Source organism: Pyrgilauda ruficollis, unplaced genomic scaffold (genome assembly GCF_017590135.1).
Source record: "Pyrgilauda ruficollis isolate IOZ18807 unplaced genomic scaffold, ASM1759013v1 scaffold23, whole genome shotgun sequence".
NCBI lineage: Eukaryota > Metazoa > Chordata > Aves > Passeriformes > Passeridae > Pyrgilauda > Pyrgilauda ruficollis.
In genome coordinates, this window is record NW_024522539.1 from 11465688 (window position 1) to 11492918 (window position 27231).

Sequence of the window (27231 nt, forward strand, 5' to 3'; positions counted from 1 at the left end):
TAGTAGGGATTCACAAATCCACTTAACTGTAACCCAAGGACTCTCTGAAAACTTCAATTAATTGAGTTATGCTTAGCTGACTCCTTTCCCAACTAGGTCACGCTTGTGCAGACCAACTCCCTTCCCTTTCCTATCACAGTTTTTTCTGTTGTAATTGCAGAAGATGTTTTCCTGAAATACATGTTTTAGAAGAGCATTTAATCTGTTTTCTAGGCTTAGGCCAGGAAACAAAGACATTTGGTATCACGTAACCCGTTGTGTTCCAGGTGCCACCAGAAGATGCATCTGGGAGCTGCTACCCTGTCCTGCCTGGGCACAGCAAGGCAATAAAAGGCTCCAGCAGAGCCTCTCCTGCCCTTGCTACCCTCCCATCATGACCAGGCTGTGATACAATCACAATCTCTCTTAGTCCATGCTTATTGTATGGTCCTAGAACCTCTCATACTGCACTGCTCACCAAAACTGTCTACCAAACTTGCCCTCTTCTCAGAAAAAGAGCTCATTTTTGCACAGAGACTTTCTTCAAAGAAAGACAATTTAGTTCAACTGAAAGCATCCTTTAATCCTGACCTTTACTGATTGAGGGCTACTTCCTTTGAGAGTCCATGAAACAACTAATTATTGCCTTTAAATACGCTCTGCAACAGCCCAGACCTTTCCTGGAAAATCTTTAGATGCCTGTAATGGATTTTGAAGGCCACTGATTAAAAGTAATCACATTCCTATTTTACTTAGAAAGGTGAAACCCAGTAAGCAAAATACTTAACAAAATATGGACTGCATGGTGCAGCCTGTTGGGATTCCCAGCTGATGCAGCCCTGCTCCTGCCCTGCCCAGTGGGCACTGTGGCATGGCTTCCCACATCTGCTCTCTCCTTCTTTTTTCAAAGACTAAAAGCATGGCTTATGTACTTGGATTTCTTTGTTGTGCTTTCAGTACAGGCAGTCCCTAAGGAGACGCTTCAGTCCAAGGGTCCCATGGCAGGAGAGTCAGGTACACTGGAGGAGAAGTGGCTGCACTGCCAGAACTCAGAACCCATCACCTCCCAGCAAGGGCAGTGCCCTGCATTGAAAAAATTACAGCAAAAGCCCTTCCTGCAAATCAATCAACTCTGAATAAGTTTTATTATCTTGCTATTCCAAGAAACAGGTTAAAGGTACTTCCACATTTTAAGAGTAAGGCAGGGGTTCAAGAAACTACTGTAAAGGAAATGAAACACAATGTAAACCTTTGACTAACAGCTTCTCTTCTGGAATTAGAAACACCTACGGATGCTTTGGTTAACTAATTCCACGTTGTGCTTCACTTCAAAAGAAAGTTGCCCTTGAATCCCCCAAATTCAAGATTCTCTAAATGAGCAGTCATGTTGTGTCTGCATATTACAAACCCATAATTATATCTGAAGTCACACGCTTCAAAAGCTTTGCAATATTAAGAGTTTAGGTATAATTTAAGCTATCAAGAGTTAAAGTTATGAGATGGCCTACTTTTTTCAAGAAACAAGCTATTAGTTACTTAAACTCAAGCAAATGCAGTGAACTGGTTACCTTAATTTAGGAATAATCCTATACAGATTGACACACATTGCCAACCGTCTTACATTCCTATGGGTCAAGATCTTTGAGCTCAGGGGCAGTTATTATGAAAACATGAGGAGAGCAGCACCATAATTCATCTTATTCTTACTCTCTGCTTACTTTTTCCAGGGTGCCAAACTGAACCACTACCTGGGTATCAAAGCAGTTCAGCTGTAGGCAGAAAATGGCAACATAAGAATTTATATTAGAACTGATGCGTACCTGCTATTCAAATAAAATAACAGTATAAGAAAAAAAAAAACCCTCTGGTCCTACTTAGTTTCACACAAAACAGGAAGAAATTCACCCACTTCTGTGTCGTTAGGCCAGTTTATAACCAGAAAAACAAACCAAAGCACACTATCTTGTAAGTAAGGGGGGATTTTCAAAACTCAAGACAGAGCTACGTGGAGCTGATGAAGTTATTGCAGAGTAGCAGAGCAATAAGAATCAATCAGTGCCATGGGCTGCAGCGCAGAGCGCAGTGCTGCTTTAATTCCCTGGGTATGTGTGTATCACTGCTCATCTCCTGCACGTTCCTGCTGGGTGCCTCTCACAGCACCCAGGGCTAATCTCAAGGCAGCTTTACTGTAAATAGAGAGACTGGTTTTAAAACTGGGCTGGGGGAAAAGAAAGGTACAATTCACATTTTACTAAAACTTTTTCAGGTTCAAACAGCTTAATAAATACAGACATAAAATCCATTTAAAGCTTAAGTTTCTTGCAGTCATCTCAGAAACTCCTGCTCTCTGGGAGTGTAAAATGCAGACTGTTAAACTGATCTGGGTGTTCCCATCTTGCTTCCTGCGTTTTGGCTGACATCCTATTTTGCCATCACCATGCTGCTTACTGAGTCACTTCTCTCCGTCCAACTGTAGCTTCTATTTTTATCTAAGCAACAACAGTTTAATGTGCTTCTTTTGATTTTTTGGCATTAAACCAGATTCTAGATCCAATATTTGCATTTTGATCAGGGAAACTGGATTTGTATTCCCTTAAGTGGACAAAGAAAAGGAATAAGAAAAAATGGTATCAGTTGAATCGTTTCTTGCTCCACAATGAAATCACAAATTATAAAGTAGGTCAATCATTACAATTTCAACATCTGTATTTAGTAGAAGGAAAGCAATACCTGAAAACATGAACTTTGAGGCTTATTTCAAACATCGATTCACCAAAAGTTGCAGGAGAACTTGCATATTGTAAAATACAACTGTCTCACTCTATCCTGACATGGGTACATAAGTGCTGAAATATCAGTAAAGCTGTAAGATTATCAGTGCTGCAATGGTTAGCAATTTAAAAATAAGCCAGCTGTGGGAAGAGAATATTTTCTTTTTGCTGACCCCTAAACTAAAGGTGCTACTTTGTACCAACAAGCTACAACCGGACAGGTCCTGAAAGCAGAGGACTTGGCTCAGCAAATGCCCTAAAGAGCACATCAGTTTCTGTTTTCCTTTATATTACTACTTCCTACATTGTGATTACATTAAATGTGACTACACAAAAAACTGAAGTTATATTATAATGAAACAAAAATGCCTAAAAGGAGCAGACCAAGTAATTTCCATTAATTAATCTCTAGCATTTTTACATTTTCCCCTTGTTTAGCTGATGCTCTGCCTGAAGCTATCTAGTGTTAGAACAAACTGCATGACACAATGCACCTATCTGAACAAAACAAAAACTTAAATCCCAACAGAGCAAAAGGATTTCTGTCAAGTATTTCTGTTCATTTCTAAAAAAAAATAATTAGGAGAAAACAGCTCTTCTAGAATTAGTGTGTGGTGCTGAGTATAGAATAGACACTGGGCTGTAACTGGAAGGGAATATCTGGCCTTCACTCATCTCCAATGCAGTGATTTACTACCCTGGTAAACATGCCGATAGAAACTTTGCAGAATTATACTGGAAACAAATTTCTGTTTTAAATTCCACCCTAGTCCCAGGGGGGAAGCAAGGGCAATGGGGAGGTCAGACCTAGGCTAACTTCACAGGCACTGGCACCACAATGCAAAACCCATCCAAATGCTCAGTTTGGGCAGCTGAAGGAGCTGTGTGTCACCCTAGAAGAGAAAGCAGAGCACTCTTAAGCTGACAGAATATCTGAGAGTTTCCCGTTTCCTTGGCAAATCACTGAGCATTTTTTACACTAAAACACGTATTTTCCAATACAAAGTTTCTATGTATATAATTTGTTTCCATGCTTCCCTCACTGGTATTGATGACTTTCATCAAGGCTTTCCCAGCCAAGGGAACCTTGGAGATGGGAATGATGACCACCTTCATTATGGCTGCTCATTAACTGAAGAAGGAGCTTAGCAGCAGCCACATGGCTGAAGACACACGGACTGAAGGCTTTCATCAGCTTACTCTATTTCACCTTAGCTGTAAATATCATTCTGCAGTGACTCCACAGCTGCTGCTTTCTTTTCAAATGAAACCCAGTGTGTGTTAGCAATGAAAAAGCACATCTATTTAGCTAATCCTCACCTCTTCCTGAAGGCATATCATCCATGTGACAGTTGCAATTGAGTATTGGGAAGTCTAACTCCCAGGCCAAGACATCCCTCCCATTAAACAGGTTGATGGCAACTCTGCATTAAATTCCAGCTGTGACAGCATTTTTATAGTACATAAATAAAAGTGTATGCCAGAAATTTTATTTCAGGCCCTAAACACAATACAATGCAGGATGACATACATAAGTTTCAATTTTAACTGTTTAACAATCCAGCCTGACAAAGATTCAACTACTTGCAGACTTCTGTCCTGTTTTATACAGAGATTCGTTTAGAGATGGAAAGCAGTAATTTGTGATAATAAATCACATCCAGATGTTACTGGAAAACAACACAGACCTCTTAAAAAATCCTGCAGTAGGTATTTCAGTACCTATGAGAGCTGCACTTAAAAAGACTAGATGTTTGCACCTTTTGCTCACCAGATTTTTGCTAAATGTCACTGGGTTTATTCCTCTGTAATGTATCTTCACAACAGACACAAGTATCTTTGGGCTCAGCATTTATAGGGATGAAGTGTTATCCTTGCCAAATATACTGGTTTCTAAAATTTCCCCATTAACACCAAAAAAATTCTGTTTGGGGTATTTCATGCTTTATCTCATCACCTCAAATATGTATTGTACTTAGAAACTTTGGCAATATACTTTCAAGTGTTCTTGTGCTTATTTTTCTATTAATATATATAAAATAACACTTCTTTTCTGAGGAGAAATATAAAGTAGCTTTCAGCTTTCAAAAGGATTTTGAGCAAATTATTTGGAAGAGTCATTTAGTGCCTGACAAAACTGCAATGGGAACACAAAAATCTCACTGGGAAATGCCATCTCTGCTCTGTGCATGCACAGGTTCCACTCTGGTTTACAACCACCAGGCACAAGTTCTTCTTCCCTAAAACCATTGCAAGGAAAAGAACTGTTACATCGTGTGCCCTTTGCTTCAGACCATAGTTGGACTTGTTGGAAAATAAACCAGAGATTGAGAAGTGCTGTGTGAGAGCTCTGACTCACTTTTGGGTGGAATCAGCAGGCATGCCACAGCTGCTGCAGTCAGGGAAAGCCCCTGGTAAAAGTACCATGCTGACTTATGGGATCACACTTTATGGAAACCTTTCCCTGAGCATTCAGCCCTCAACACAATATTGTTGTCTAGGCAAGTGAGGTTTCAGAAGCACCAAAACCACACACTCACAAAACTCAGCCTTCCACACACTCACAAAACTTTCAACAACCAATACTCAAACACTCATCTTCACACTGTGGTTGGGTGCCAACGGGCCTGACCGATGGTTTTTGAAAACCACGCTACTGACAAAGCTCTTGTATGCTGAAAATCTCCCCAAAAGATACCTATCAGTATCTATTTTTAATAGATATTGCAATTTCTCAGCTTTACTGTGGTTACAAAAACCCCAAACAAAAATAAACCAGAGAAGACTGTGGGACAGGGGTGGGCAGAAGTCTACATGTTTTTAAAAAAAAAAACACCCAGTCCAACTTTTGGTGAGTCTACTCTATTAAAAGACCACTAAAAAAATAAAACCAGACAAACAACTCTCCCACACGTGGTTAGTATGTGATTTCTTCAGGGGAAAGAATTTTGATAATTTACATGTAGCACATTTTAAAAGTTTTGGTTTTGTTACTTACATTACAAATTGGGTAAGAGTGTAAAATAGGCACTATCAGCAACTCAGCAGTGCAGCAATAAACCCTGCACCCATGGAAAAAGTAACCCCTCTCCCTCAAGGATGGATAACACTCAATTTCAAATATCCTGTTATCTTAGAGGAACCTGTAAAAGCCATAAAGTTATGAATGAATGCCAGCACTGTTACCTAGGTCAGCCAATGGCCCTGATCCAGATAAATGAAGGTTAATAGGCATTATTTTTAAATTCTACAGAATATGACAGTCTGTGCAGTTTTCCATTGGGCTGAAAAGACCTCATGGGCCAGGAATTAAAAATTGCAACTGCTTGGACAGTAATGAACTTGTAGTTCAATTCAAATCATCAAAATAGTCATTGTACATGTCTAGATGTATTTCACCTGTGCAAGTACTGAATAGCTTGTTTTTCCTTCTCTTTGCTTTCACCCAGTTTGAAGAATTGAAAGGATCTAGCAGAGTACATTTATCTTGTTACAAATCAGACTGACCTTAAGATTTAAAAAAAAAAAAACAACAATCAGACTAATGAAACTCTAGAGCACCAGACCTTGGAAAGTACCTTTTTAAAAGCTGGGCCCACTTTAACAGTGAAATTTCAAACAGCATACTTGTTTGCTTACAAAATTTAAGAGTCTGGTTTCCCTCTCCCCTTCATTCAACCATCCTTCCAGGCTTGCCCTGCAGCTTTGAAGGCTACCAGAAACATCCAGCCAGGGGCCCCTCCCAGAACAAAACAAGCTTGACAATCCCAGACGCAAGACACTCGTATAGAGTGCCAAAATTAACACCACTGGAGCAGGGATAATAGCAGTGTGTTCATCGTGTATCTGCTGAAAACACTTCTGCCTTGAAGGGGAGGATCTCTTGGGGCTGCTGCTGGCAGGGACGAGGCAGGCCGGTGAGGACAGCAGGCAAGGTGTCCCTGCGCGGCGCTGACCTCGACTCACCCACGGCCTGGCCGGGCCCGGAGCTCTCTGCCTGCACGTGTGTTTTGTAACACCCTGTCCTGCGGATTCTTGGAACATCCTTTCCAGAGAAACGAAGGGACGGGGCTCACCCCTCCACGGCCACTTCCAAGCCAATCTCACCAGCAGCAGCAGCATCCTGCTCCTCGAGATAAACTATCAGTTTATGCAAGAGCAAAGGCTCCAACCCTGCTCGCGTGCTCTCAAATCAGGTGACCCGTGAGTCAAGGGACACAGCTATAAATTATTAGGAAAAACAAAACACTGCACTAAAAATAGTGAACATGAGCAGCACATAAAGAATAACAGTTTTTATCCACTCAAAGCTCAAGGCCCTCCCCAGCCTCTTTTGTAGCTGGGCAAAACAAATTGACATGAGCAAAGACAGATAAACAAGTAAAACCTTACTTTAGTTCCTCCTTGATGATTCACAACTATATATTTAATTAAAGTAAGCAGCAGGGGAAAAAGCCCAGAAAGCTGAGTTTTGGACCAGCAGAAAAAGTATTAATGCCCAAAGCAAATATCCAATGCAACTTCAATCAGAAAATACCAAAACTCCTTTCTTTCAGGGAAAATTGCTCCAAGATGAATTCAGATCAGATATGCCAAAAGCTTCACTTCAGCTACTAACGCAGTTCAGGCAACATTAAGGATATGCCCACTTGTCAGGTTTAATAGATCTAATAAATTATTGTGAATGCTCAAGTTAAGCATCAGGTAAAAAAACCAAAAGCCCTTCACAAACGTTCCAGAATCCAAGTGCCTGATACCCATAACTTATTTTGTCAACCCTCCCATTAACAAAACAATTATACAGAGATTTTCTACTAGAAATCAATAAAGAAAATAAATTTTGTTATTATCAAGGGACAACAATGCATAAGTTTGTTGGAGGAAGAGGAATTTTTCTAAGAGATAACAAAACAGCAAGCACAGAAGAGTGGTCAAAAAGACTTAAAGTTTCCATTTAGAAATATCTGATTACATTGGCTATTACTGTAAACAGCTGGTTTTTTGCAATTGCTTATCTTCAAGAACTAATAAAAAACACATCTGAGAGATTTTTAGCACAGAACATTTTATTCTTACCATCTGAATTAGTGGCTGAAGAAAGTTCTGAATCTGGCATGGGAATCCAGACAACAAGCAACCTGCCCTCTTTATCCCCAGAAAAACCTGCAAACTGGGTTCACTACACCCTCCTTGCTGGGCTGAATCCCTAGGAACCAGCATTCAGAGAATTGCTTTTAGCATGAGTTGGTTTTCCTCTTGAGTATGGAAAAATGCTTGTCTGAAATCCAAAGATTTTCCTCAGAGATAAATTCCTCACAGTCCAAGCTGGAAGCACGCCCTGCCAGTGGGGACCTCTGGGCTGGGCACAGCCCCCGTGAATGCCACCCGCCAGCCGGGCCCCAGCGAGCAGATGGCACTGCCTTATCTGCCTGCCCAGGGAAGAGGCAGCACTGCCCGCGGGATTTCTCATGGAATCTGTGTGAAAAAGGCACAGACAAGGTCATGCCTCACCACCATCCAGCCTTCTAAGGTACCTCTGGTCGGTGCCTAACAGGAAACTGTATTTTCCTGTTGTTTTCTGTCTTTTAGAACATCATCTTTCATAACAAGAAAATTACTTTTTTTTTTCCTTCTCCTTTCAAGATCCTCCATGGCTTACCAGCATTCCTGTTGTCACCCACTCAGTACTGCAGTAAACTGGCCTGTGATTACTTTAATCACCAGTCCTTACTCCCCCTGTGTTGTCCTACACTCTTGATTAAAATGACTCTGCTTTGCAGCTTCTCCATTACGGTGATAAAGGCTCGTTAGCCTCTGGGAGCACAGTTTATCTGTCTCTATCAGTATTATCCCTTTGTCTCCACACAGCCCTCTGTTGGAAGCCATTGATTTAGCGTTTGATACTTGCATAAGGTCTGAGGTGAGGACAGTCTTTTGTTCCATGCTTGTATAATACCCAGCAAAGCACAGATACCCAACTGTGAGTCTTAATTTGTATCACAGATAACACATAATAATCTTCAGGAAATAACTCCATAAATTTGCTTCCCTTCTCTTTAAGTCCTCTTATGACTGAGTTACACACCTGGAGGATGAAGAAGTCCTTGATCCATCTGACACAGCAACACAAAACAGTGAGGAAACAGCCTGAGAATGTAGAGGCTGGTACACAACTACATGAAGTACTTCCTTTACTCTGCAAAGAAGCCACTGCTGTAGTCAAGACCCACAAGCATAGATGTACCTCACAAACACAGCAAAAGCTGAGGAATCTACATGTTCTTAACAGCACTGATAAAAGAAACTTACAACAGGTTGTTCCTGCTGTATGAGAAGTGACCTGGACTCAGTTATATACACAACTCTTGTTCATGACTTCCCAAATGAAACCCCACCCCCCAGTACTTTCAATGCCATGAAGTTTAGTCTATTACAACAATCCTTCAGATGTCTTACCCTAAAAAGAGATATTGACATTCTGGTTTGAATTAAACTACAGTAGGTACAGGACCCATAGAGTAACCTCGCTATAAAAACAAGACAACACTTGGGGCATTTCCAGCATCCTGCTCACACAGCCCAAGGCCAGTGCGAGTCAGAGAAGTCACATCCACCCCACCACAGGCTCCTCCTCACCTCTGCCATGCCCAGGTCAAATGCAGACAGCTTCTCACCTCCTACTCCCTTTCCGATGCCATTCAAGTTGCATGGGGCGATTTTCATTTTTAGTGAAATGGAAAGGACTCAGAGAGATTTGCTCAGATTATAAACTTCTGCACTTAAACTGATGTTTTAACTGCCAGGCATTTTAAAGTACACAGTACTTCAGAAATCTTTTGGAAAGATGTTATAGGAACTTCAATACACAAGGCCTCTAGGAATTCATATCCACTTTTTCTTCGTTTACCTTTTCTCATTCTCCAGCTGGTTTGCTTTGCCTTTCAGAAATTGTTTTAAAGTCGTAAAACCAACAAGTTATCTTGAGTTTCATAAACTTTGCTAAAACTGGAGAGTAAAATGTGTTAGTTTCCATGGCAGTAGTGAGGAGTTGCTGGGTCAGGATGTAGAGAACTTCTCTTGTTCTGTCTCATCATTTGCATCAGAAGTTCAGCCATCTGTTATTAACTATTTAACAACAGTCTTGCTTGTTAGCACTGGTGCTTGCTATTTAAGTCTCCCCACCTTCAGCCCTTTTGAAAATCTCGTAATTAATGTGGACATTCATCTGAGGGCTCAGTTACCTTTCAGGTAGGATGACCACCATTACTTCAAGTTGGCCAATATTCTCCTTCCTCACCAAGGAAAAAGCAAACACTTATGCAGACACCAACCTCTAGAAGCAGCAGCTTTATTGTTAGACAGCAATTTGAAAATAATTTCATCAGACAGTAGATGATGTGGCTGAACTCCAAGAGAGGCTATATCCCTCCCACTTAAGTACACTCCACTGTACATTATCTTCCCCAAGTTCCACAACATTCCTCAATCTTCTTTATCCCAACTTCTTGATATTGCAAAAGAAAAGTTTTGTAGTTTTATTTCAGGGATGAATAGCATTGATTCAACCATGTGTCACTAACAAGTAAATACTGCCTTTTATCCTCTGACAGAATCTGAAATATGTTTGTCTATTTGCTGCATTCATGAAGAAAATAAAACTTAGTTATTCATTTCCAAGCTTAGAATTTTGGAGTTAAAAGCATTTTACCTTACCTTTACTCTGCTATCTTCATTTAAATCTGCACAACCTAAAGAAAAACACTCTGAGTCTCATTCTAGGAAAGCAGGCCAGTCTTGTTGCTCCTCACTCATCACACCCTTAAGAAGAAAGTGGGAGGCTGTACAGTGACAAGAGGGAACAATGCATCTTACTGTTCCTAAAACTACTTCACAAAAAAAAAAAAAATCCCCCCAAAAAAACCCCAAAAACCAACCAACCAAACAAACAAAAACCCAAATAAAAAAAACCATCCAAAAAAAACCCCAAAACCCCAAAAAAACCAAAAACCAGTACTATTAAGGGCAAGGAAGAGGCCTTCAGCAGGAAGCAGGAAGTCCTTGTTTCAGTCATTTAACACCCTAACATATGCTCAGAGCACTTTGTTCACAGGTACAGCCAGCAAAACTCAGATCCTTCAAAATTATAAAGTAGAAAAAAATTTTGAAAATACTTATGTGGAATACAGAGAGTTGCAGGGCATCAGAAGACTAAGCCACACATCCCAATAACAAGACAGTCTTTTTCCAGGCTGCTCTGTCTTTCATGATGACAAGCAGACCAGCAGCCTGTTGTTTGCACAAATAATTTCAGAGCAGCAGAACATGGCTCAGAGACAGCACAGGCTCAGATGCCTTCTCAGACTACAAAGATGAGAGACCTGGTAGATACAACCATACATGCATAGGATAGATCTGATATAATACAAGGGTTTAGAGATCCAGAACAAGGACCCAGTGTCACTACTTCTGGTTCAAAAGAGAATGATGCAACTGAACAGCCTAGAAGTGCCTGAAGAGGTTTTCCTTTTAGCAGGTTCAGGAAAATTCTCCATTACAGATATGTGAAGGATTGGAGAAATACATCCAGGGCAGCTTTCTGACTATCAGACCAAATCAACTCAAGAGGCTTGCTCAACTCCAACAAGAATGTGAACACTGATGGCAGAACTAAGCTCAAGATAAATACAGTTGTGGGGAAGAACTATTAAGCACATTTTCTGCCTACATGCAAGGCACCTACGAATGCCACTGAGCTGCAATTTTTTTCCCCAGAATAACTGAAAAACAAGAAAATGAGAAACAAACCTAAGAGTGCAAATGCACTGATAATAATAAAGCTTGTAAAGAGCATTAACAGGGAGAAGAGATAGAAACACTCAAGAAGAATTCAATAATTTTATTTTAATGGACAAGACATTAAACATTATAGCACACAGGTTAAGTAGAAGCTGATATTCCTATAACTTTATTACAACATCATGTCAGTTAGAAATTACACCTACAAGCTGAAAACTTCTGCAGCACTGCTGCTAGAACTATCAGGGTAATTAAAAAAGCACACCAGAAAAAAAGCACAGGACTTGTTAGGAAGTGTGCTCAGGTGAGGAACGCAGATTAAGAATTCCATTATTTTATCTGAAATACAGAAAAAGACAAAACAAAAAGCCCAGAGCAAACTATTTTCATAACATCTGACCTCTTCTACTGCAGCTTCTTTTTTGTATTCATCTTCTCTTTGTGCTACTTGATCTCCCAAAACTTTGATGTTACAAACCATTCATTGTCATCTAAGTGGTGGATAATTTATCTTGTGGAACTTTGTCAGAACACGTTTGACCACCCAAAATCCTCCTCCTAGCTAGTAAGGCTACCTCCAGCTTCAGCAGGTTTCAGTATTTGCAGCCCAAATTATTGAGAGGGTGGGGAGGAGGGAGAGGCATAAGGCTAGCAGACCAAAGGCAGAGATTATACTCCTTCCTGAGAAATGCAAGGAGCTCTGAGAGATGAAATTGATGATGGTGGAGCAGCATGAAGCTCCTCGGGTCATTTTTCCAATGCTATTAACCTTCACCTACAGCGCCTGCCCATAAGTGGTTAAACAGTAACCTGCAAAAGTAAAAAAGTTACAAAAGAGACAATATATACTTCCCATCGAAAAAAAAAAAAAAAATTCTGGGAGAGTGGCCAGGCCCATAAAATTGTTTTTAAATTTTATTTGGGAGGATAAATGAGGACATTACAACTCTCAAGCTGTGTAAAACACTGCACTTTAAAATGGACACCAGAGTCTACTACAGAATTTTGAATGCATAAAACAAAAGAACATTTTTGATAGTTTTAGAATTGAGCTGTGTCACACAGCACAATTCAGCTATTTACAAGTTTCCATACTCTAAGTCATGTTATTAAGCTGTAATAGTCTTCTGGTACTCCAAATAATAAAACATTACATAGGGTCAAAACCGAAAGGCTTAACAGAATTTCAGCCAAAAATCTAGTTTGCCTCCCTCTTCCCTAACATATGGTAATTTTCCACATTGCAAAATGGCAGGCTCACATATTTAAAATTTAATCTATGCAATTATGAAATTTCACTTTGTCCTCCCAGAAATTCCTTACTACTTTATAAAGCAGTGTTTCAGTGATTCAAAGCCAATATTCCCACACAAAACACAAGAGTACACTAGTGGAATCATTCCTCCTCCAGTGCCAGGAGTGGATCATCCAATGTCAGCAAGCTCACTTAAATTAGAGCTTTTACACTTTTCAGAGGAATATCAACAAGCTCTGGACACAGGATGAATACACATACATATATATATATATGAATAAATATATATGCAAGTACTTGGTCAGAGCAACAGTCACATTTTTAGATAACAAGTTCGCATAAAAAGCAATAGATAATCCTCCATTCTGCACTGAGTTTAGTATAATATTAATTAGCTTTTTATACCATATAGTTGAGCAACCAGTAAGATGCTAATTAAAAATACATATTTTTATTGCCCCCAAAGCTGACATATTTGCATCAGCTTCATTTGCCCCAAGACAAACAAGTAGTGGCAAAGGGCTAATAATGTTTCATGCATTGTTTCTAGCAGAAATCAAAATACTGTAATAGTTTCCTCCTGCTGGAAATAAAAAAAAAGAGGAGAGAGAAACTTGACCTACATAACAAGGCACAGAAGAAACTCAGTTAAGCTTCAGGGTGTTTTTGGGAGGGGGAAGAGGTTGGTTTTTTTCTCATAACAATGAAGAGTCAAACAGTTACATATGGCTACACTAACTACAACTGTTAGCACATCTGACACTTAACTACACGTCTCACTTTTAAGGCTTAAAAATCCTCCCCTCCTGTTCCAGGACATTTAATACTCTTGCCCTAACAACATAATGAATTAACCGAGTTAATTTTTAGGCTGTCCATTACTTTCCTTTAAGGGAACGTTAAAAAAGGAAAACGAAAAGCCAACCCCCAACGCACAGAAATTAAGCGTTTCATAGGCTCAGCACACGGAAGGAAAGGAAGAATGTCTGGTTTGGGTTTCTAAAGGAACTGTTTACAGACTCAGCCGGAGAGGCGAACTTCGCTACACTTCAGTATAGGTGGATTTCCAACCACCTTTCTCAGACAGACACCGCCAACAACTGCCGACTACTCCGAGTTACACAGCTTGAACTTGTTTCACGCCTTGCAGCCTGTCCGGGCCGGTGCCACCGGCCTTCCAGCCTCCCCCCGCCGCTCCGCCCGGCCCCCTCCCCGGCGCCCCGGGCCGAGCCGAGCCGGGCCGGGCCGGCCCGAGCCGCGGGGCTCGCTGCCGTACACACCTTCTCCGCGCGGCCCGGCGCTCCCGCAGCGAGCCCCGCAGCGCCGGCGCGGGTGGGTGGGTGCCCACGGCATCCTCCACAAAGGAGGCAGAGTAGGGGCGCGCATAGCAACAGGGCCGGGCGCCGATTGGCCCCGCCGGCCGAGCGCCGGCCCCTCGGCACGGCCCGGCCCGGCCCCCGCGCCCGCCCGCCCGGGCCAGGTGAGCGGGGCGGCCCCGCCGCAGCGCACAGCACCGGCACCGCGCTGCGCGACCGGGACCGGGCCGTGCCCCGAGCGCCGTGCCGGGGCCCCCTCGCAGGGGATGCCAGGGCCGGCAGGGCCGCTGCCCTGCTCCGGGCACGCCGGCACCGCGCTCCCCGCTCCAGCCAGAGCAGCTGCCGGCTGTCTGCGCGCTGGCACCGCACACGGAATGTTCCCGCACGGCAGCGCTCCGGAGAGCCAGCCCGAGCTGCAGGCTGCGAGGTGATGAATATTTACATCTGGAGCGGAAAAAGCCGCCAGCCCGTCCTCCTGCCAGCCGGCACCAGCCAACTTCCCACTGCTCCTTTTCCGCTGCTCAGCCCACTCGGGAGTGGCTCGGCCGCCTCCCTCCTCCGACCCTCCCGGGGCACACAGCGGGGAGCAGGATCCAGCTCCCCTCGCACTACTGCAGCTCTTACTTCAGTATTTGTAATGGGCACTTCTGAGGACTAATTTATGAGGATGTTTCAAGAGAGTAGTCTCAAAACAGCGTGTACTATTTTAGATATAGTCTAAACAATGTACTGGCTACGTTAAACAATTTCATCCAGTTCTGACGTATTTACAAGTATTAAAGTCAGATGACAGTACCATATTAACATAATCAGTGCAAAAAACCTATCTCACTCAGCCTAACCACATCACAAAGCTAGACTAAAACCCTTGTTCTGTAATTAGATACCATGAAACTATGAAAAGTCCAGATCAAACTAGACTACACAACCACATTCAAAATCCAGTACCACTCACCAACCCATTCAAGAGCATGGAAAACATGCCACTTCACAAAATTACTTTTCCCCACTCACATTTTATATACCAGTATAATTTAGCTGTGGTCGCAAGAAAACAAAGTCTATACAAGATTTTTAAATAGACATTTTATCTGAGGAAGGTCAGATACCTTTTAGTAGTTGGCCCATTTAAAGATCTCACATACAGATAGTGCCTAACAGAGAGTTAGATGCAAAACATACCATTCCATTAGTCACTGACATTCAGACTTCCTGTATATTTTACCTGCTTGCTTTCCAAGTATTTTTCCTTCATGGAACATTTACTTCTACAAAAACACCATCATTCACACAGTTGTCTGAAAAAGCAATTCCAGGTTTTCTTAATCAAGCAACTACCTAGCATTTGAGAAAAGTACTCAGATGATTTTCTATAAAACAGTTATTCAGTACATACAGAAGGAATGGGAGGGGTAAGAGGAATATTTATCACATTAATAAAGATGGTATGTTTAGAAATTTTGCTAACAAGAAGCAGGAGCAACAACACCCGAGTCAATTCCCACCGGGGCCAGCAGAGACAGCATTCAGTAGCCACCAGCTGTTTTTACAGGCCAGCTAACAAATTTTTAGTGATGAGCAGCTGTCTGTAGATGATGGGCACACCTACCCACCACACTGCTCCTGAACAGTCTCCCCACACTGCATTACTGCAATGCAACCACAAAGATCCTTTTCACACCAGATATTCTTCAAGTACAGTAAAAGTAGGACAGCTTGTTGACACTCCAGCTTTTAAGCTTACAGCCCTAAACCAGCTGTAGGTACACTAAGCTGAGCTCTGTGCCTGTTTGTAGATGTACACCCCAGAAGTGAATGCATCTGGCCTAATAACACGCTAAATTTATAAACTGCAATATTAGAAATTCTACCAAAACAAAGCCTACCTTGAAGGACATTACTCATTTATTGGATCTCTCATGCTCTCACAAATTCCAGAGGCACAAGATGCTTTACATGAGAATATGGTAGCACACAGGACTTTATCCCAGGCTGCATACTTCACCATCATAAAGTACATGCGCTTCAAATACTACTACTATGCTCACAGTTCTAGCACTGTGCAAAATGACAGGCAATAATCAAGATAACCAGACTGTATTTTAACCCACCTTCTGCCACAAATAACACTTCTAAAATTGAAAAAGGTGAGGTCTTCATACATATGGATTTTATCCCGTCACTTTGGGAGTAAGCAGCCCTACACATTCCATAAAGCAGGAAATCAGAGCCAAGTATGGTTCATCTCAGTATCAAGTGAATTACACATCAATTCAGAGGCACTTGCCCATAGGCATAATTGTCATCAACCCTACATTAATATAAAAAACACTCAACTTCAACCTTTGAAGGGCCATGCCAAAGCACAGGATGTCTAGCAATGAGGCAGGTCAGAAAATTCAGGTTCCAGCCCTGCCTTGTGCAGGAGAAGCAAGGTGTGCATGTGACCCCTAAGGAGCAAAGCCTGATGACTCCACAGCACCTTATGTTTGCACAGCCTAGTCATGGAGACAAGCTAAAAATAAAAATACACTTCTATTAACATATCCCTTCCTTGAAACAAACATTTTGGATTGAGTTACTAATTTACAGAACACAAAACCACCAAGTGCTCTCATGTAGGCAGCCTTATTCCCCTTCTCCCAGTACAGATGCTCAATTCCTCAGAACAAAGCTGAGGTCAGTTCTTGATGCTTGCAATGCATGCTAAAGAGATGGTTAGATATACCACTTACACTCTGTATATAGTTTTCCTTTTACTTATGTTCAAACTCAAATTTCTTGAGTGAGAAAGGCTACATGCAGTCCACAGTACACCTAGAGAAGCTGAAAGCATCAGATACTAACGGTCCCACTATGATTTTTACATCAAACAAAAATTAAAATCAAATAAAATAAAAATCAGTGAGCAACATAAAGCTGCTCACACTAGAAACTTACACAAGAATTAATTTCACCAGCTTACAAAAAGTGTCCAGAAACATTTATAAAAGTCCACCACATCTTCTCAACATGAGGATGGGATGAAAGAATGTACAATGCACATCAAGCACCATAACTTTCAACTCTAGTGGATCCAAAATACTTTCTCATGGAAAGCTGTTAATTCAGCGAGGCTCTCGTAGCAAACATCCAGAGGCAGCACAATAACAGCCCGTCATGCCTGGCCTAAGTGCTTGATGCAAGATGAGCCAGGTGTTCATTCTAGCAGCTTTACACTGAACTTTGCCTTCAGACATTTCCAGCATTATCAACTATTCCTCCTGTTTCCCATGCATAAACCAGCTATTTGCTTTTACTCCTCCACTTTTTCCCAGCAGACTCCTCAGAGGAGTCCTCCACACCTTGCTTGTGTTAGCATGGTGTAGGCAGCTACACCATGAGTACTACTGCTGGTACAGCTACGGTAGCAACCATTACTCAAGGCCTATCCTCCAATTCCAGCTCTCCAGATACTTTGTTTCTCATGGTTTCCCCACAGTAAACAAAATTCCTCTGGCGATTCAAACAGCATGTGCTTCAAAAGGAAGAAGCTGTTTCCCCCTCAGATTAAAACAAAGCGAAGACATACTTTTCACTAAAAGGCAACTAAAGTGAGAAAACTTGCATAGAAAATATACCTGAAGCTCAATTTTAAAGACATTTACGGCAGAGAAAACAGGGTTTACCTTTGAGCAGCATAAGTGTTGGTATCAAATCCCTTTGACCTAACTGCATTCCCAGTCCATGCTGACCTTCACAATTTTGTCCCTGTTCAATTCCTATTGATAGGAAACTCCTCCTCTTTTATTCCACATCACTGTAATAGTTACTGAAGTTCTTCCCTTCTTGATGCAACTATTCTCTTCTCCCCTACCCTCAAATTCACCTACTTAATGAAAATTTTAAAAATAAAGTAAATAGAAGTCTTGAAGATTCATATTTAAAGATTCAGATCTAACATGCAAAGGAAATGCACCAGCACTTGTGACTTTACAGAAAACTGCACATTAAAAAAAGCATCAGCTCAACATATCAAAACTTCACTCTTTGTTAACACAGAAGTTATGGCAAGTAGCCATCAGAGACATTTACTCAGATACTGCTCTTACCCACCCTCCCTGCCCCGCCAAGTCTGCAAACAAAGCCTTCCACCAAACTTGCTGACCTGCCTGGAAGTGTGAGTTTGAGCCATGGTTTGTTTCACTTGTGTTGCTGGGCTGGTGCCCTGGCAGGGAATCAAGGAGAACAATACCTGGCAGGGGAGAAGGGCTTCCCATTGCTCTGAAAAAAAAGCAGGCTGACCACAGCAGCTCTTCCTGCACCTCTCCTTCTTCTTCCCTTGTCCCTCAGAAGAAATCAGCTGCCACTCTACCACCTCCCATTGTGGTGCTGACTGCACTGAGGATATGGAATAATACTTGCCATCTTCAATTCTATTGAAGTTCTGCATCTCTTTTTGCCCTTCCTGTCCCCATTATACAAAACAAGATGATACTTGCACAGCATCCTGAGAAAGAAGCTTGATTTGTTACAGCACAGAGAAGTGTGAAATATGTCCTAGAAATCCCGAAGGCTCATTAGTGGGCAAAAAGAATCCCTGCATACACAGCAAGCACCATTAAGAGGTTAAATTAGCACAAGCAGTCACCTGCTCATAGACTCCCTAAAGTAGTTCACTATCCAAAATGGACTTACTTAACAACCTGGTTCCCAGGGATCTTGATGGAAAAAAGATCACTAACTAGTGTAATTGAAAACAGATGACATTGCTCATGTGCAACCAGTCTCCTTATTTCTGATATATTCTCCCTTTTTTATGCCTCAGAAGAAAATCTGACTTTTTTCCTTAGAAAAAGCCAATAGGTTTGGGAAACACATTGATCATTGCTAAGAGGGAAGCTTAGCTGCCCTATAGTTACTGGTACTACATACCTGCACAGAGAGAGACTGCATGCCTGCCCATGTAAAGAAAAGTGGTCACACCAAAATAAATGTGTATGGGTGGGGGGAAGAACTCCCCTTATGGCTCCTGAAGAAACAAAGTTCTTCAGGAGATTTCTCAGAGAGGCTATTTTATTTGCTTTTATTCATTATAAGGACTCGTGCAACCAGCACAGATGTGAAATGTCATTAGTATTTCATGTATGCAGAGTGCTTCCCTCCCATCTGCCTCACACACAGCTCCCTCTCCAAATTATCCCCAAGAACATCCTCATGCTACCTTATTACATCTTTGCATTTTGAGTCAATGTGACGTTGTAATACCATCCCAGACAGCAACTTGAACCAGCTTTGGTCCCAAAGCTAGCATGAAAAATCACTAGCCAAAGAACTAGTCAGGCCCATTTAACATAGAAGGAAAAGTATTAGTACAAGTGAGCTGGTTTTGACTTGGTCAGATTAACTGGGAATTGTTAAGAAAAGATGGAGAATTTTCATGACTTACCACTCAATTATACTGTTTACAAGTAGCCTTTGTAAAATAAAAAAAATCTCTTCCAATCTCAGTACAGCTCTGATTGCAGAGCAAGAATAACTCACATGGCTTCAGCCATGTGCTTGTAGCTACAGTCATGCCACCCTGCACGAGACCAGCAGAAACAGGAATAGGTAATGAAAGTGAAGTCTTCCAAAGTCCAGCTACCTACCCAGGTCCAAGAGGCACTCTTCTGTATTCGCATTCATCCTTAATTACCTACTTATACATGAAGTTTTAGTACTGGGTAGTACAAAGGTAACCATGCAATTGTACATGTTCTTCTAAAACAATTTTAACTTAAAATTGGCTTCTGTCTAAACATTACATTTAAATGACCTGCAAAGACTGAACAATTTACCACCTCCTTGAAAGACAATTATGTGAGATAATTTCAAAAATCTAAAAAACATACTTTAATCAGTATTACATTGGAATGGAGACAATAACTACTACTATATTTACAGTTAAACTGCAAGACCTTATGGACTAAAAGAACAGCTGGACTGTTACCTTAAACTCATTGCTGAAAAGATAAAAGGTTATGGCTATTTCTCCACCAGTAAATGGCTGCTATTAGTAGAAGTCCATGAAAATACCAAAGAAACATTTTATAAACAGTGAAGCAGACAGAGCAAGTTCGTTTCAAATGTCATATAGATGGTTTGTTCTCATCAGTTACTCTGTTTTCACAGAAGACTTCTAATTTTAATAAGTAGAATTTCATTTGGCAGCAAACTCTTGTCTCTCATGAGAATCTGTATTTATAAATGTTAGCTTATTTTTAAAAACATTTAGAAGCTGGCAGACCTCAGATCCAATGATAATGTCAACACTGCCCTTAACAGCAAAGTCCAACCTAATATGTTTCACCCCAGGGATCTGAACTGACATGCCAAAGTTTCTCACTGCAGCAAGTAAAGAATATGGTCAGAAGGGTCAGTTTATATATTCTAAGCCTATGGCTTGGCATATCCACAATCCCCAAAATATCCACCGAAATGCCACTCCAGCAGCATCTCTTTTAGCAACAGCTAAAGCCAGCTAATACGGACAACACCAAGCAAACTACAAAAAAAAAGGCAAAGTTGTTACCGGGATGGTTCTCGCTGAGGAACAGGTATGCCATGAAGAACTCTCATTGCTGAACAATGATAAAAGCACCCTTCCAACCCAAGAAATACTTTTACAACAGGAAGACGTTTCGTGCTGTCAATAGCTAGGTACAAACTGCAGAACAGGTAAGAAAAACTGGCATTTCAAATTAAAACCTGAGATTTTCCATTCTACAAATAAATATACTTGGAATTTTTTGGTGCCTAACATTTTTAAAAAGTTAAGCAGCTAAAAGCTAAGAATTCTTCCAAGTTAAATGTCTGAGGTAGAAATTTAATAAAAAGAGAGTTGATACTGCCATTTCTCAGGTGCAAGGACAGAACTGTATTGAAAGCATCTAGACTCCACCCTCAATTAAAAAGAAAAGGCTTCTGTTCCTGCTCACTCATATCCTGTATCTATATATTATCTATCAGGACAAATCTGCTCTCCCCAAAGATGAGAGCTGCATGGCTCCATGCCCCATAAAGGGAATCCGAGTGCAGTCCCTGTCAGTTTGCTTGGGGCGGTGGGGTTTTTTTTTTACCCCGAACAGTTTTAGGTGCTCTTTCTTTCCGAGAACAAGCAGGTTTGATGTGACAGCCGTGCAGGCAGGAGGAGCAGGCTCCCGGGGCACACGCAGCTGGCCACACGTGCCCTGTTTGCCCGGGGGCTTCCTGGGGCAGGCACAGCGTCAGCCCAGCTCATCAGCACCCAACCTGCACTTACCCGTGGCAACCCAGCCCCGAGCATTGCCCGGACGCCTTCGCAGTGACAACTCCAGCGAGCAGGAAGCAGCTCATTTCCAGTTTATTGCTTTGTTGACTGGCTGCATCATTCTGCCGTGGAAAAGTTTAAGTGCTTTGTGACATTTCACTGAGAAGATACTACAAAATTAAAGTGTCTGTATCACGGTTCAATATAGGACACTAAAACAGCTCATATTTTTTCAATATATATTTTCACTTCCTACTCTGCAGCACATCATCTTTGCTGAAGTTTTCCATATCATCTTCCCCAGTTAATATAGGGCATATTTTATGCTTATAAAAACAAGGGCCTTACCCACATCTCCTAAATTAACAACCAACTCCACAACTGAACACACTGGTTCAGCTCACTTCCCCCGAGTCCCATGCCTCCTCATCCTTCCTCCTAAGAATCTAAATTCCATCAACTGTTCATTAATCTCTCCTCCAGCTTTCCCCGCAGATAGATCCCAAAATGCCTCAGCTATGTTTCTCACAAGAGGCAGTAAACAGACTTTTGCTGAACCAAGAGTTACCTCTTTCCACATCAACCCACCAAGTAATGTGGCAGAAGTTCCTTAACCCAGTTACTACAAACAGACCCTGAGGCACATATCCAAGTTTGACTTGCAAAGAAGGAAGAAGACAAAAAGCAATCTTCAGTCTGCTTGTTCCTCTCTTGTAGACAGAAAGTCATTTCTGTAAATTAGGATAATCTCAAGGAGGGAATTAATGCTTCAAAAAGTAAGAAAGGACTGCTTTTTGTTTAATTTGTAAGTGAAAACAAAATAGTCTCTACACAGAGAACACACATAGAGGAATAAACAAAGCAAGGCAATAAGAAAGTAAGAAAAGACTAGAATAAGGTGATAAAAACCAGCCAGCATGCATTTAGAGACAAACAAGCCTGTCCTCCTCCTTTAACTGATCATTCATGCCGTGAGGGGGAGGGAGGAGGAAGGAGCAATAACTCCCAGCTATTTAGACTATAGCAAAACTTTTGATGTCTTGTAACATTTCCACAGTAAAATATGACTATACTCTAGATTCATCTAAACCACAAGATGTTTTCCAGTTGTGCACCAAGTGTACTCTAAGAGTACATAACAAGCCTTCTGAGTTTGGCAGCAAGCTATCACCCTGACATTATGCAATGTTTTCATTAATGCTGATGGTGAAACAGTGTGTTTATAGAGTTTATGAACAAAGCTGAGCTGGAAAACTTTGCAAGCACTCTGCTACGAAGCCTTATTCTGTCTTCCAAACTCAATAAACTGCCGAAGCGACCAGAAGTCATTAGAACGAAGTTCAATAGAAGCAAGAGCAAAGCTCTGTACTCGAGAAAGGAAACAGCCGTCCGTCCAAACATGCAGCACGAAGCAGCTGACTAGGCAGCTGTACTGCAGAAACCAAATCGTGATGATATCATGGATCAAAGCCAGGTAACCTGATATGTTGTTACTGCAGAAAGAAAAAAAACCCCAAGAAACAACCAAAACTAACCCCAAACTCAAACATCACTCCCAAAACATGGTGTGTAAGAAAGGGAGATAAATAATTCTTCTCCCTGGCACCAGTGGAGCCTCAGCTGAAGAACCATGACCACTGTATTTCAAGATGCTTCAACAGTTCACTTTAAGAACAGCAGCACAGGGAAGGTAAAGCTGAGCAGCAGCCGTCAGTACTTGAGTTACTGCGTTCCCCAGACCCAGGACAGATAGCTCTGGGAATGTGCTCAGAGCAGCCACTGTCCTCCCACGCTCAAACCCCACCTGATGGCCATGTCCTGAGTGATGCTCATGAGATACCTCCTGGGAATGCCCTGTGCCTTTGCATGGCAAAGGGATAAGTCCAGATTCTTACCTGCACTTTCGAAGCTCTCTTCCTGCTCTCCCTCACGCACAAAACTGCTCTGCAGGTTTGCTAGGCAGAGCTCCATATTCCATCCCCTACATAGTGCTCTCACACATTACATATCTATAGCTGCAAATTTTCCAACTTTCCCTCCTACAGAGATAGCTAAGTACCTTAGGGTCAAATTCCCATGTTTTCTTCATTTCTGTCCATCCCTCTCACCTCCTTAAATTTAAACATTCTGTAGCACTTCCCACTGATAAAAACAGCTGTACATTTACATCTCCTCTTTCTTCTCCTGCATCATCCATCTTTGCTGGGGATAACAAGAACCTTACTGGTAGTTCAGCCAAGGCTACATCACACCTCTCCCAATGTGCCTGGGCATTACAATCTTCAGTGCAGTGCTGAGTTAAATTCAAACAAGAACTGCATCCCTCTGCTCCAAACTGAATCTGATATCATTATTTGTGAGAACAACAACAACAAAAAAAGCCAACACATTGCAAGCCTGTTTAAAGTCTGCTTCTTTTTGCTTTACTTGGGGTGTGAACTTACAGTCTTCTCAGGATTTTGAGGCTCTGCAGAGCAGTGAAACCTGTGGCAAGCTGAGTGGTCTGCTTCTCCTCTGCCCTTTGCTATTAGTCTGCGACGATTGGAAGCAGGTGACTGCACACTTGACTGCTTGTGTCCTGTGGTACAGCTGCTATGCAGAAAGCAGCACATGTAAACATTTGCATGATTCGTGCCTCCTAAGAGTCTCTGCGGGCTGCACGTGGCATTTAGGCAGCACTTTCACAACCCCCTTTGTGCATGGGATTGCTCTACTGTATTAGCACACAGTTAAGCTGGAGGGATCCACTAAAATGGCTGGAGATACCCTCCCACGTTTGGTAAGATCCATGATTTATTTCAAGACTTTTGTTAATTATCTTAGAAGAATTTCAAGACATAACTTCTGAAGGATTTTGCCCAGTTTGTGGTAAACACTTTACACTGTATAAGAATCTCAATTTATTATCTCCCAGCTTACGGGGAAAAAAAAAGAAAAAAAAACCCACAAAAAATCCCCCAGCAACCTAATAATTTGCTTTCTGTACAAATTTGGTTCCTTGTACACCAGATTGGTTAAAAAAGGTATCTGATCACTTATCATACAGCAACTGAAAATGTTTGCCGTGTTCTAACTCCTTCTGCCTAAAATTAAAGAAAAGAATATACAAAGGTCATGTAGAATTTGAACTGCTAGATTAGAACATATTAAAGCTGCAAATATTGACTTGGGTTTTACCTGGCTATTTTGAAATATAATTTCACGCTGACAGTAAATAGTTTTCAAACTTCAGTGTCTGGTATTAAAATCTAAAGATCCTACAAACAACCAGCCTCGCTGCAGCAGATAGTGTGAAGGTTGAAGCAGTTAAGAAACAAGGAGGAAAGCAATGAGAAAGGCCCATTTCAAAACCATAGTACTTAAACCCCATTAATTTATGATTGCTTCTGTACTATCTGTGCTATCATCACACCATATAATCCTTGCAGCACACACAAACAAGAAATCCACCTAAGAGTGGTCATGTATGCAGTGTCGCTATTAGCAAACATGTCATTAACAAACCTAATTAGGATGTGTATGTCATGTAAGTGTTAGCATTTAATACGAGTATCTGAGCTATATAATACGAATATCTGAGCCATATAAAAGTGTTTCTCAAAACACCAAAGTGATTATAAGAGAAATAGAACATGTTTTTTAAACTAAAAGCAACCAGATAATCAATAGAATCATCAAAGCTTTAGGAAGCATGGATTCTTGCTTTTAATTAACATTCGTAATACTACGATGAGCACTTCTCAGATTTTCTTTAAAAAAATATCTTGCTTTAACACGAATCAATAATCACTGCTCCTGTGGATCAAAATAGAAGTCATGACATATTTCCAACTCTAGGGGCACCAGCAGCTGTTGCTATACGGCAAAAGAGCTCAAGTGTTATAAACATATACGTAGACTGCCGTCTTGATTTTTCTGTAAAACCAGATGTCAGTAATCCGACAAGATGTAACCAAATAATCGTGAAAAATTTCTATTTCACCATGCTTGTTATGAAATACCTCCATTATAACTAGGGGAAAAAAAAGCACTGTCAGTTTATAAAACAACACAGATGTAAGTTATGGTTATTTTCAGCGTGTTTTTCAGCTATATTTGGATATCTCTGTACATCTGCTGGCTTTGTCTGTCGATGCCCGATTTGCCTTTGACCGACTCCCGCCTCAGCACTGCAGGACCGTGCTAACGAGCCGGCCGTGTCTGACACACGAACTGCAGCATTCCCACAGCAAAAGCACTTCGCTACGGCGTTTGTCTCTTCCATCCAGCCAAGACAATGGAAAGCCGAAGGGCAGGCAGGACACGGGGCTGGAACCCCCTTCGCGGGGCACCTTCCGCATCCCACTCCCACTGGCATTTCCCGAGCTGAGCCCGAGTGTCTGGATCCTTTCCCACCCCCCAAAATGACAGGGGAGGGGGTAAGGAAATAGAGCGATAACAACGAAGCCAACCACCGGGCTACTTCCAATCCTACAGACAAAACAAACAAAAAGAAATGTACCGATAAGCCGTTTACCTCGTTCCGGCTTCATCTTCCCCGCTGCCTCAGCGAGGTCTGACAGGGCCGAGGTGCTGTGCCGCTGTCCCCGCGGAGCCGGGCTGTCGCTGCCCCGGCCAGCGGTGTCACTCGCGCCCCGGGAGCGGGCACAGCCGGCGGGAGGCGGGGCCTCTGCCCGCGCCCGGCCAGGGTGTCCTTCCGTGACACGGCGCCGCGCGGGGCTATTTATAACCTGCCGGGGAAAAAAATCCCACAACAACAGACCTCGGCTCACCCCCGGCTCTGAGTCACCGCGGCCCCGGGCGACGGCAGCCCCTGCCGGAGTCCCCTCCCTCCTGCCCGCCTGCCTGCCTGCCCCGAGGAAGGCAGCGAGCGGCCCCCCGCCCGCCCCGTCGGGCCGCGGCCCCCGCCCCGTCACGGGCCGGCGGCTGGCGGCGGGGGGCTGCGCCGCACCTTCATCCCCGGCCCCGCCGCTGCCGCCCGGGCTGCCGGGCCGTGCCCCCGCGATGCGCCCCGGTCACACAGGCCGCCCCGCCCGCCCAGCGCTGCTCTCCATGGCTCTGCCTCCGGTCCTGCCTCCTCCTCCTCCTCGCCGCTGACTAACTCCCCTCCTCTCCGCCGGGCACTCCCCGCCTCCCGCCGAGCGGGGCACACACATCACAGCCCGGCGGCGGGCAGGACAGAGCGAGCCGGGGCGGCGCAGCTCGGCCGGGGATACCCGCCACGCTCGCCCACGTGCCGCGCGGCGGCCAATGCCCCGCGCCGCCGCCCGCCCGCCCGCCGTCGAGCAGCTCGGTTGTCACAGCAACAGAGCGCGGCACGGCTCTGCACGGCACGGTCCGGGCCCGCCCGGTGTGCGGTCCCCGCTGCCCGGGGACACCCGTCCCCTGCACTGCAAACGGCGCCGCTGGGTTTATGGGTTTGCGCGAACGGCACCGTCCCTTCGTCCCTAAGCCCCCTCCCCGCCGAGTGCTTTGGCAGTCAGGCTCCCTCCCCGGGCAGGGGAGCGGCCCCTCGCTCACTCACCGGCTCCGACGGGGGCTGGCGCGCCCCTCACCGCGCCTTTCCTGCAGTGCCGTCAGCCGCTGCCCGGCCCTCCTTCCCTCTGCCCCCGCACGGGTCTCCCACGCTGGCCCCGCGTGTGCCCGCAGGAGCCCGAGCCCACGGCCGCCGGGGCTTAAATGCACGTGTGTGTGGGCGGCCGCAGAGCGGCCACTGCAGGTGCGAAGTGCCCGCGGGGCGGCATGCGGAGCCCCCGCCCGCTCAGCCCGCGCTGCGGGGCGGGGAGCGCCGCTCGGTCCGTCCCTGCCCCGGGGCAGCGCTGCCCGCGCCCGCCCTGCCCGGCA

The 27231-nt window shown here is 43.3% G+C and overlaps 1 protein-coding gene across 3 annotated transcripts in view; it reads right to left on the reverse strand.

Moving 5' to 3' along the window:
* The window catches only part of FAM214A (family with sequence similarity 214 member A), a 46166-nt gene extending 20117 nt beyond the window's left edge, over positions 1–26049 (reverse strand). The window contains exons 1-2 of one of the 3 annotated variants that reach the window (XM_041469158.1): positions 25904–26028; positions 23832–23976 (exon numbers count right to left, since the gene is read on the reverse strand). Coding sequence is in view for 2 of the 3 variants with exons in the window: in XM_041469156.1 (XP_041325090.1) it covers positions 7827–7866 (40 nt within the window). In the remaining variant the exon portion in view is untranslated. Of the gene's footprint in view, positions 1–7826; positions 7982–23831; positions 23977–25903 lie in introns of those variants that run through there. The other 2 variants (XM_041469157.1, XM_041469156.1) reach the window with 2 other exon arrangements.
* Positions 26050–27231: the final 1182 nt, after the last annotated feature.